We start from the raw sequence: 10,976 nt of genomic DNA, 5'->3' as shown, positions 1-10,976 counted from the left end.
GTAATTCCAACTCCAAGCAACAATTAATATCTATTAGTTTCACTTTTCGAATTTTCGATTTTCATGTCACTTCACTCGTATTTTACGTAATTCTAGGTTCCCACTAATAGCTAGCCATACACGCACGGATTTGCCCGTCAGATCTGCCTGAAAGATGTGTCCGGCGGACAAATCTGTGTCTATTTCTCGGCGGATGTGTCCGCCAGACACATCTTTCAGGCAGATCCGACGGGCAAATCCGTGCGTGTATGGCTAGCTATTAGGATTAGGTAGGTACCTATAGGAATGCAAAAAAAATACTAGAATCGGACCACGCTATAAGTTTTCAATGCCAAGTGCTACGTCAAGTAAGGAGCTTATATTGATAGGTACTATGTATGCGTTCGTACCTCAGAATAAAGCGTGGTCAGAGTTATTCATGTAACTGTTAATAAATGCGAACTTTTTACATTTGCACCTCATTCACATATACTGGCCCTTAAAAACACTGCACGTTGTCACTCCGAATGTCAAGCATTTACGTCAATCACAAACTAGCAAAAATTGCATAAATACGGAAAATACAAAAATATGTCGGCATTCAATGCCCCCATCCCGCTTTCAGATATCGAAGCAGTGTTGACGTGGGTGGATAACTTCAAATTATCGAGGCCTACAAAGAAGATAAATAGGGATTTCTCTGATGCCGGTTAGTAAACTTAAATTCATAACATACACTTCAATTTCTGAAATAAGCCAAGTTCGCTAAAGCAAAACCAATATGGTAGTAACGTCTAAAAAAATATCGATACGAACATAGTCCCAAAAATATGTATACACGACCTACTGTCATCCGTATCTACATTTTCAGACTTGACCGTATGTACTTACGGCATGCACAATTGGTGGATAGGTACCTAAATAAAAATAAAACACACATACATAATGTAAAAAACCGTTATATAATGTACATAGGTAGATACTGACAGACAACGCACAACCTGAATCATTGAAGGTAAAAAAAAAAAAAAAAAAAGGGGGTAAAAAATGTAGTTGATAAAAATGTAAACATCAGCGCGGGCGAAGAAATTTATCTTTCTGCATTTCTAGGGAAAACTGACCACACCAAGTGTTTTACGAGGGCGTTAATATCTGGCTGCATGTGGGTTAAACACAAAACTGTGTTTACGTCTTTCCTGTTACCTACCAAAAAGTTACGGGCTATAAAGGTTAATTTTCTTATCCACATGAAAAGGTACTCCTTTTATTTGGATAAGTATTATAAAATCATGAAATAAAACTATAAAAACAGATTATATCGCGTATATTGAATTTATAATACATCCCGACGTTTCGAACCCTTTGCAGCGTTCGTGGTCCACGGGTGACTGCGGGTGGTGGTAAATTCAATATACGCGATATAATCCGTTTTTAGGGTTCCGTACCCAAAGGGTAAAAACGGGACCCTATTACTAAGACTCCGCTGTCCGTCTGTCCGTCCGTCTGTCCGTCTGTCTGTCTGTCACCAGGCTGTATCTCATGAACCGTGATAGCTAAACAGTTGAAATTTTCACAGATGATGTATTTCTGTTGCCGCTATAACAACAAATACTAAACACAGAATAATATAAATAATTAAATGGGGCTCCCATACAACAAACGTGATTTTTTTGCCGTTTTTTTCCGTAATGGTACGGAACCCTTCGTGCGCGAGTCCGACTCGCACTTGGCCGGTTTTTATAGTTTTATTTTATGAGTAACTATCGCGGTAACCGAAGACAATATTATGATAAAATCATTACCTTACATGCCCACAAGCTGTTAACTATTGTCCACAGTGTGAACACAGTTTTGTGTTAGATCCATGTAGGAATTACCTACCTGCATATCTAATTATCATTAAATCTCATGTGTACCGCAAGCTTGTACTAATTTAGCTTGTCTGATCAGAAAGTGATAGCGGATGATGTTATTACAGTAAATGATTTAATGAACTTAAGAGTCCCCAGCAAGCTCGACTGAATTTCACCTTCTCATACAAACGAGGTCCATTCTCATTTTAAAACTATACGACGTGAAGCAAGGTTTAGACTAACAAGAACTTGCATACAATTTACGTTACATTGCCGACTAAAAGGTGAACTGCATTCAAAAGTTTGATCATATACCGCAATGTAACGTAAATTGCATGCAAGTTCTTGCTAGTCTAAACCTCGCTTTATATTGTAATGAAACTTTGCACATACTCATACACTCGTACAATAACATGAGGTATATTAAATATCTAGTCCTGTAATTAGTTTCTATAGCTCCAGTTTATAAAACAAAGGAAAATAGAGCAAAAACAAGTTTGTGTGGAAAACTTAAATTCGCTGTATTTTTTTTAACTATGGTATCTGTAGCTACATAAACGAATTACAGGACTAGATATACCTTAATCTATTGTAAGTACAACGTTTCAGAGCAATACAGCTAGTCGTTTTAAAATGAAAGCGTAACTACGTTTAGTATGGAGAACCGAGCTTGCTGCGGACTCTTAAATATATAGGTACGTGAAACATGTTTAATGTTCCTGACTTGCACTTTATTTATGCGTGTATTGGCATAATTATAGAAAGTTATAACATATTAGCTAATCAAGATTTTCCTATCAAACACTGTATCAAACCATTTCCACTACAGTGCTCCTCGCCGAAATCCTCAGCGTGTACTACCCAAAGCTGGTTGAGATGCACAACTACCCTCCCCGCAACAGCCACGCGCTCAAGCTCAACAACTGGATGACACTCAACAGGAAAGTGTTAAGAAAGTTAAAGCTCAACCTGTGCTGCTCAACTATGGAGCAACTTTCGAATTGCGCACCGGGAGTTATTGAGCGCGTACTCATTATGGGTAAATTAACCTTATTCTTATTCCTTATTCCTTAGGTACTAAAATAACATAGCAGGGGTCACTAATTAGTTTCTTCAAGGGTCCGGGTTTTAAAACAAAACGAGCGGGTCCTACACCCAACTGAACTTTTTAATTTATGGGTTCCAGTTAAAGAAAAAATTCATCGAGACGAGGAACTGAACAAGTCAAAGGAAGGAGAAGAGCCATTGGACAGCGGCGGCAGCTATTATGAAGCCTGTGGGGATGATGGTTAGTACCCTTCTTAAGTACGATACCAGCTCAAGAGTCGCAAAATATTGCGAACTTCGAACCAGCATTGCCCAACGTCTATGCATGACGCGCCCAGGCGTCGTTCGAGTCCAGTAGGGCTAATTATCGGCTCTTTGTCATTTATCAGTTTATCACCGACCGGTTTTGACGACCGGTCTGGCCTAGTGGGTAGTGACCCTGCCTGTGAAGCCGATGGTCCTGGGTTCGAATCCCGGTAAGGGCATTTATTTTGTGTGATGAGCACAGATATTTGTTCCTGAGTCATGGGTGTTTTCTATGTATTTAAGTATTTATATATTATATATATCGTTGTCTGAGTACCCATAACACAAGCCTCCTTGGGCTTACCGTGGGACTTAGTCAATCTGTGTAAGAATGTTCTATAAAATTTATTTATTTATTTATTATCACCATCATGCCTGTCACGTTCCAACAAATATGTAAGTGCGAAAGTGACGCATTGCGTCAGGTGATAAAAAGGCGACCATGATACCGCTGCAGACTCGAATCCAGATGGCGTGTGATAGACGCGATTCGACATGATAATGGCAGCTAAAGCATCCGACTTTTTCTTTCAAGCGGTGTCAAAAATGGACGGCACACTAACATGTCTTTAATAAATTGATAACGGCGTTTTTCATACCCATCGCTCTTAAAATATTTTCTAAAAGCACTACACCTTCTAATTAGAACTACTGATTGGTGTTGACTCTTTCCCCATACAAATTTTTTTCGCGATCGCGAAAGTTTGCAATGGAAAAACGTTGATAATATGTAAAGTCCTCAGTAGTGTAGAATTAAAAAAAATGTCTTTACTAATGACACGAGATTTACCTACAATAAAAGATGAGTGGTTTACATTAAAAAAACCACCAACCAGTGTTTGCTTATTATAAGTATGTATGACTACGGTACGGTTACAATTACTAGAACTGTATACGTTTTCTGTGGAACAATTGGGACAGCCAAATCTTTCGCAATTTCGTGTTTGATCTCACGGTGAAACATAAATATTATTCATAAATACTAACTGTGGCTTAATATTGAAACACTCTTTGCAGAACACGTGCTGGTGGTACCCGTGAAGTCCAGGGTAAACGGCATCCTAGAGACCATTCAGCAGAAGGTGGTCAGCCATGACACGTTCCTCGCGCTGAAGCAGGAGCTCAAGGACTTGCAGGAGTGCAACGATGTTCTTAAAAACAAGGTTTTTTTTTTCGTCTTATTTCTACTCCTTCGCATGGCCTCATGTGGCTTCTTACAGTTTTTTATTCAATCATCTGCCTCCTTCACATTATATATGGTATCTATAAAAAGTGACTTTATTGTCGATGGCGCTTACGCCATTAACTACGACGAATACAATAGTAGTTAAAATTTTGGGTTCTGACTCACCTCGCTTCGCTCGGTTTGATTCCCAATAAGTAAACGTTTTTTTTACTCGGTGCTACTTTCTGGCACCCTCTTTCCGTCGTCTTACTTCGATACCTACTAATTATGCTAAAATCATTGTAGCAATGTCCACCTTGGATACTAAAGAAGGGAAGTAAGTTCTATTTTGGAACAATTTTCATCGATTTGTAACCCAATATAAGATAATCTTACAATGATATTTGCGCTAGACTTGATCTGACTACTTAACTACTTTTCATCTCAGTCTGTACATGTTTTACTATCTCGACATGCGATCTCGTTTCATTTCAATGACTAGGATAAATGCAGTTTGTCTCTGTTATAAATTTTATATTATAATATTCCTTTTTAGGTGGAACATTTAGACAACTTGATGAAATTAAAAGATGAGCGAATAGATGAACTACAGAAACAGCTGGAGAGGAAACAAACCAGGCGAAAGGAGGTTGAAGCTCTTGTAAACAGCTTATCCATTCCTTTTGAACCTTCCCCGCCCTCCCCCAAGATCTCTGATTCAGTGCCTCTTCTGAGCAAGTCAGCGTCACTTAAATTCAATGAATCTGTTAGTAAAATACCTGTGCTTGAAGATAACAAATCCAAAGAAGAGGCTAAATTGATAAAGTTTGAAGATAAATCCAAAGATGAAGTAAAATTGATAAAATCTGAAGATAACATATCTCCTATATATAGTACAACCAAACCTATGGTAGCGAAAGTTGAATCTCTTAGTAAAATACCTAAATTGGAAGAGTTTTACCTTAGAGACACATCCAAAACTAAGATAGATGATAAGAGATCTGAAGAAAGAATATTGAAAGTCGAGTCAATGGATTCTTTCAGAAACGGAAGCAATTCGAAACACAGTTTGATAAAACGTGTGAGTACGTTGGATATAAAAGTAGCAGAGTATGAGGTTGATGTTGACAATGTTGAATCAAACGTGTTCAAGGAATTTGAAATGCATGAGCAAAGATCAGAAGAATTTATGGACGAGTTCAAAGATACTGTGGAAGATGTCGTGATTACCATTGAGGATAGCATCAAGAAGGAGGTAAAAGAAATAACAGACACATTTTTTGCCGATGAAAATTATATCTGAATTGAACTTGTCTGTATCTATGTACTAATTTATTTAATTTGTGATTGCCTTTAATTTATAAAACGTTATTAGTGCTGTTCAAATTGTTTCAATTAGGGTTACAATAATTTATACAGCGTGTTTTTTTTATAATTTTAATATTTGTAATAAAATTTATAAAAGATAGACATACTGGTGTTTTAACACTGAGGGTTGGGTTGGAACAGGTCTAGCATGCTGGGATGCTTTCTCAGGATGTTCTTTATCTCTTGTACTCTTAGCTTCTTGAATTCTTCTTTACCTTTTGTTTCATTGTTATACCTAAAAGGATATTCATTGTAGTATTTAATTAAACTTTCATATTGTATGTGGTGGTCAAAAATCTTCGGTTGAAATGAAACCTCGGTTGTGGTGTACACATAAAACTGAAAAAAAAACGTTAAGAATCCTGAGTATCCTGAGTTCCAGGTCTTGAGCTTTCCTCATCATATACAACCAGCGTCACGTTGAGCGAGTGTTACCCCTGACCCTTTGCTCCCAGTAGCACTCCACATTGTCTTGAGCTTTATCCATCATATACTACCAGCAGCACGTTGAGCGATTGTTACCCCTGACCCGTTGCACCCAGGAGCACTCCAGGTGTTCCAGGTCTTGAGCTGCCTCCATCATACATTACCAGCGGCACTTTGAGTGAGTGTTAAAAGAGTGGAGAAGAGAACAGGATGACTTCGGGAATAAAAACTACTCTACACCCTCCCAAACAATTAAGACTATCTCCATATCAAATTTCATCTAAATCGGTTTCATTGGGTTCCATACAAATTTCCACTCCCCTTTTCACCCCCACGCAAAATAGTCGAGTTGCGGAAACCAAGCCCGCGAATATTTATCCTATGTCCTTCCCCAGGACCCAAATTATCTCCATACCAAACTAAATCAACCACTGCTACCAAATCGGTTCAGCGGTTATTGATTCCCCATACAAGTGTCAACTCCCCTTTCCATCCCCTTAAGGGGTGAGTGGGATAAAAAAGTATTCTATGTCCTTCCCCGGTGCTCACTATCTGTATACCAAATTTATAAAATTGATCCCATAGCTCTTATGCCAGCGAATTAAGAACTATGGGACATATTTTTGAGTAAGTTGTACTAAAAAAATAAGTTTTGAACCTTATTTTATCTCATATAAGTCATCACTATCATCAGTTTCGTATGTTACCGGCTTTTGGGAATGTTACTGGTAACATTGGTAACTTACTAGTAACATTCCCAAATGGAAACTTACTGGTAGCGGGAATGTTACCGCTGCCCATCACTAATCCTGACTGAATTTTCAGTCATCTTCTTGCATTTTTTCGAGATTTTTTTTTCTGCCATAGGTATACAGTAAAACCGAGGTGTGAACCCACGATTTTCAATCACACACATATAAATGGGCGTCTGTGAGAAATGAATGCCTGAGATTCTGTGAGGTGATGGATGCGAGGCCTACATCCGTGAAAGTTTAATTAGTAATAGTTATTTGTAATTGTGTTATTTGTAAATATTTGTTTGTACCTGATTGTTATTTTTAATAACCTGTTTGTTTAATGTTAATTTTAAGTTTCATGGCGCATTGGATTTCTGTAAAGTCATGTAACATATTTTCAAATAAAAATAAAAAATAAAATAAATAAAGGTGAGCTAGTAACAATGCTTAACATTTACATAACAGCAAGAGAGAAATTGAGTAAATTCTTCAAATCTTATAGAAAAAATCGTTCAACAAAAGCAGAGGAGTCAAAAGACGGCCTTATCGCTAACGAGTGATCTCTCCCAGGCGAGGAAAACTATACCTCTCACGTTTCGCGTTCAAAGATGGTCCCAATAGAAGTTCCTTCATGTCGAACTGTCGATAGGGACCATCGACCATCATTTGACTCTGTCTACAAATGTCAGTATACTTACGAATGCCTGCTCTCTTGGCCCACTACTTTGAACCGGTCGAACACGATGTTTTGGTTGTAGAAGCATTCCTTCGTGATCTCGTCCAGGGCCTCTTTCATCGGGAGAAGGTCTTCCACTGGAATAATTGTAAATGTATTAACATTTATGCACATTTCAAGATGAGCTTTGCACGGGGGGTACGTGTCAGTGTCAGCCAATTCCACACAGCTCTCCACGTAATCCTGAATTGCAAAGATGAAGCTACACAGGCTCTTATCCTTAATACACCGAGGTCATTTTAGGAAGGCTGCGGAGACACATCAACCCTGCGCTTCTGGAACTAAGGTAAGGGTATCAGCAGGGTACTATAGCGTTCACCAAATCGTCAAACAATATTTTGACCAGTCTACCCTCATTGCATTTCGATTACCAGTTCTAAACTTACTTTCCATCGAACGATTCCCAATCAAGTGTGTACTACTTTGCTGAATTTGCTTCTAAACTAACCTCTAAAGATCCTAGTAGTACTAGAAGCAATAGACGGATAAGGGTCCTTGCAAGTACAAGGCGGGAGCCCCGTGATCAGCTCGTCAGAAGTCTGCACGCCAACGCCATCGACGGCTTGTTCGAAATCTGGTGCAGACGCGCTGTCTTCTTCTTCAGGCATGTGTTTTTTCTGCTTTTGCTCTAAGCGCTGCTGTAGGATTTGCAGTTGTTCTGAAGACGAGAACATTTTGGAATTAGAACATTTAGGTAAGTTCAGATCGTTGTCTTTTCCTTATAAGTTCTTGTTGGACATTATTGAAACAAATGTACACCAAAACTGAGTTGGAAACGGTTTTAGTGGATACAAACCGCAGAGCTACAATTTAGGTATGTTTTTGTCTGTTTCTTTGTTATTGTCTGATCCAAATAAATTTTATTCTGATATAATAAGACAGTACCTACTTGTCGCTAGAAGTTATTGCTTGGTGTATTCATACTATTTCTGGTAGTATACCTTAACTAAGCTTAATGATGTTGATAAGTACTCACCAGAAGAACATGTCTCATACACAGCGAAGGTCTGTTCATAAAGCATGCCGACACTTCTCTTCTATCGGCTCTCTCTTTCCTTCTCTCTCTTACTCTATCTCTAACGTGCAGATGTCGAACTACTAGTTAACGAATAAAGAGTTACCACTTACCAGGAGAACATGTCTCATACTCGTACTCGGCAAATGTTTGTTCAAAAAGTATGCATTAGCAGACACTTCCCCCTATTCTGACTCTATCGAACATGTCGAACTAAGTACTAGTTGACACAAATAAAGAATGAACACTCACCAGGAGAACATGTCTCGTACTCAGCGAAGGTTTGCTCAAAAAGCATGTACGGACTCGCACGCATGTAAGCTGGTAATGAACGCATAAAGGAATCCACTTGCATTCGCTGGCATTTCTCTATGGGGCAGATCTGTCAAAAGAAATAATTAAAAGTTATGGTATTCATGGGCATCAACAATGTTTTCAAAGGGTCTCCAACGCATATAAGACCCGCGTGAAGGGTCAGGAGGGTCGCATGATTCGCATGGGCAAATAATAGATGATATCAGATCAGATCAGAAACTTGCTCTTATCGGTGGAGCAATCTTCAGTCTTCTTTGGCCTTTTCCTTGAGAGCCTGACACTCTATTCTAGTTATATTTAGAAAAATATCTACTTACTAATGTCCTAGCTAGACCCAGCCCAGCGTCCCCCTCTTCGCAGATACGACAATTTGTTCTAAGTATTTCAACTTTATGCTGGGCGTAATTTGCGCTTTTTGAACGCATCATAGAGGGTTTATGATATGTGCGTGGATAAAAGGGAACTCACTTTTTCATAATTGATTTTATGGTCATTATCTGCCTTGTGGGACGGTATGACAAGCAGGCTGTCTTGAATGCTTCTGCAAAAGAAAAACAGTACTGTAGGCATCCGAAGTGGTCACAGTTTTGAGATACCTACTAAGAATATTTTTATAAGTGTACCGTTCAACTTTAATAGTAGACTCAAATACCTACCTAGTTAGTTAGGCGACAACTCGTAATATTTATTATGAAGCCTATTCTCAATCAGGATTTTTTTCTTGGTGTTAGGTTGAATCTCTTTCTTTACCAAGGTCCATATCTTGCTATAGAACTACGCCATTCAAATAATCATTTTGGACCATAGAAATATAATGGTTGGGCGGGATTATAGTTGAGTGGGTTTTACGGAACTGTTAGGTACGAAAACCCAGGTTCCACTTTCTAACTTTATATCCTTAATTCAAAAGGTCGGGTCTAATTTTAATATAAGAATTCGTCATGGTTTTGAATTGGCTTTGATGCGACCTTGACAATCATTTCGGTCGTATCAAAATAAGATCAAGACCGTAACAAATTGGCTCAACTTTGGTATCCTCTTTTATGGCAGTAAGAGCCAGTTGCAACAAGTGGGGGCCAGTTGCAGCAGAGATCTATGAAAATTTCCATACAGTAAAATTTTGCGAACGCTTTCACGGTGACAGACGGTTTGGTGCAACCGACCCTAAGTGCAGCGCATGTCAATCCCCCCCATTTTTTGGTTACGCCCGTTCTTGGAACTCCATACGTACTCTAAACCGTTTTTGGTGCTCCCCGCAACTTCCGCTTCATCATAAGTGTCGGCAGATAGGCGATGTTGTTTACTATAAAAAAAGATAATTATCAGTTGTCGGCAATTCAAATAGGGAATATTACGCAACTCTGCATAAAGGGCGCTACTAGCACAAAGATAGGGCCTACCGCGAAACATGCAAATAGAAAGTTCGTTATCTCTAGCTGCTTCTTTATCACTCTTGCATATTCAAGCGATAGAGAGGCAGATAACGAAATTTCGATTTATGCTTTCCGCGGAAGCCTCGATATTCGTAACAAATTATCTGTCAAAACTTGTAAAAAAAACCGTTTAAGGCATAGTATGTACAAGTTACTCTATGGTTTACGATAAGTGCTACTGCTGCACTCTGACGACAGAACATTGCAGTAATACCCCCTATTGATTCCCACCGGCTGGCCTAATTTCGACGACTGTCCGTTGTGGAGATTCTTGAGGAAGGTCAAATACCAAATGCTGTCTTTCGGCTGATTATGTTGATGACAAATCTCTGTAAAGGACCCTTTTTAAATAACTCTTAAACGGTAGGCCATAGGAAAAAATGTTCTTATACCTACATAAGTAGGTAATCGACTATAGACACAACAACTCTTCCACAATCAATAATTGTTATAAAAGTTATGCATAATAAGTAATTTTCTGATGAAGATTCTAACAAATTATGCGTTCTTGTTCTGTTGAGCTGTATTCATCAATCATCATACAAAGTGCATGAGCCTTACCTGACTGGTGGGTCTGATTTCTTTATATCGTCGGG

General features: G+C 38.7%; 2 protein-coding genes across 2 annotated transcripts in view; one reads left to right on the top strand and one right to left on the bottom strand.

The window, feature by feature from the left end:
* The first annotated feature begins 486 nt into the window (after window positions 1-486).
* LOC134750519 (uncharacterized) lies at window positions 487-5,660 on the top strand. The gene is made up of 5 exons (XM_063685709.1): window positions 487-688; window positions 2,662-2,871; window positions 3,019-3,120; window positions 4,203-4,348; window positions 4,907-5,660. The coding sequence occupies exons 1-5, from the start codon at window positions 571-573 to the stop codon at window positions 5,651-5,653; spliced, it is 1,323 nt and encodes a 440-aa protein (XP_063541779.1). The 5' UTR covers window positions 487-570; the 3' UTR covers window positions 5,654-5,660.
* A 68-nt stretch (window positions 5,661-5,728) lies between these two features.
* Window positions 5,729-10,976, bottom strand: part of LOC134750489 (uncharacterized) — a 23,303-nt gene continuing 18,055 nt past the window's right edge. The window contains exons 12-17 of the mRNA XM_063685667.1: window positions 10,179-10,250; window positions 9,416-9,488; window positions 8,885-9,014; window positions 8,066-8,275; window positions 7,580-7,694; window positions 5,729-5,953 (exon numbers count right to left, since the gene is read on the bottom strand). Of these exons, the coding sequence (XP_063541737.1) occupies window positions 5,833-5,953; window positions 7,580-7,694; window positions 8,066-8,275; window positions 8,885-9,014; window positions 9,416-9,488; window positions 10,179-10,250 (721 nt within the window). The 3' untranslated portion in view covers window positions 5,729-5,832. The remainder of the gene's footprint in view (window positions 5,954-7,579; window positions 7,695-8,065; window positions 8,276-8,884; window positions 9,015-9,415; window positions 9,489-10,178; window positions 10,251-10,976) is intronic.

This window comes from Cydia strobilella, chromosome 20, assembly GCF_947568885.1.
Source record: "Cydia strobilella chromosome 20, ilCydStro3.1, whole genome shotgun sequence".
Classification (NCBI taxonomy): domain Eukaryota; kingdom Metazoa; phylum Arthropoda; class Insecta; order Lepidoptera; family Tortricidae; genus Cydia; species Cydia strobilella.
Note: the sequence above shows the minus strand (reverse complement) of the source record. Positions and strands in the feature narration are given on the sequence as shown.

Bases quoted from the DNA above. Each gene is read 5' to 3' on its own strand.
- LOC134750519 (XM_063685709.1), top strand. From the start codon at position 571: ATGTCGGCATTCAATGCCCCCATCCCGCTTTCAGATATCGAAGCAGTG. The intron at 689-2,661 runs GTTAGTAAACTT...TTTCCACTACAG, and splicing joins TAGGGATTTCTCTGATGCCG to TGCTCCTCGCCGAAATCCTC. The intron at 3,121-4,202 runs GTTAGTACCCTT...CACTCTTTGCAG, and splicing joins TGAAGCCTGTGGGGATGATG to AACACGTGCTGGTGGTACCC.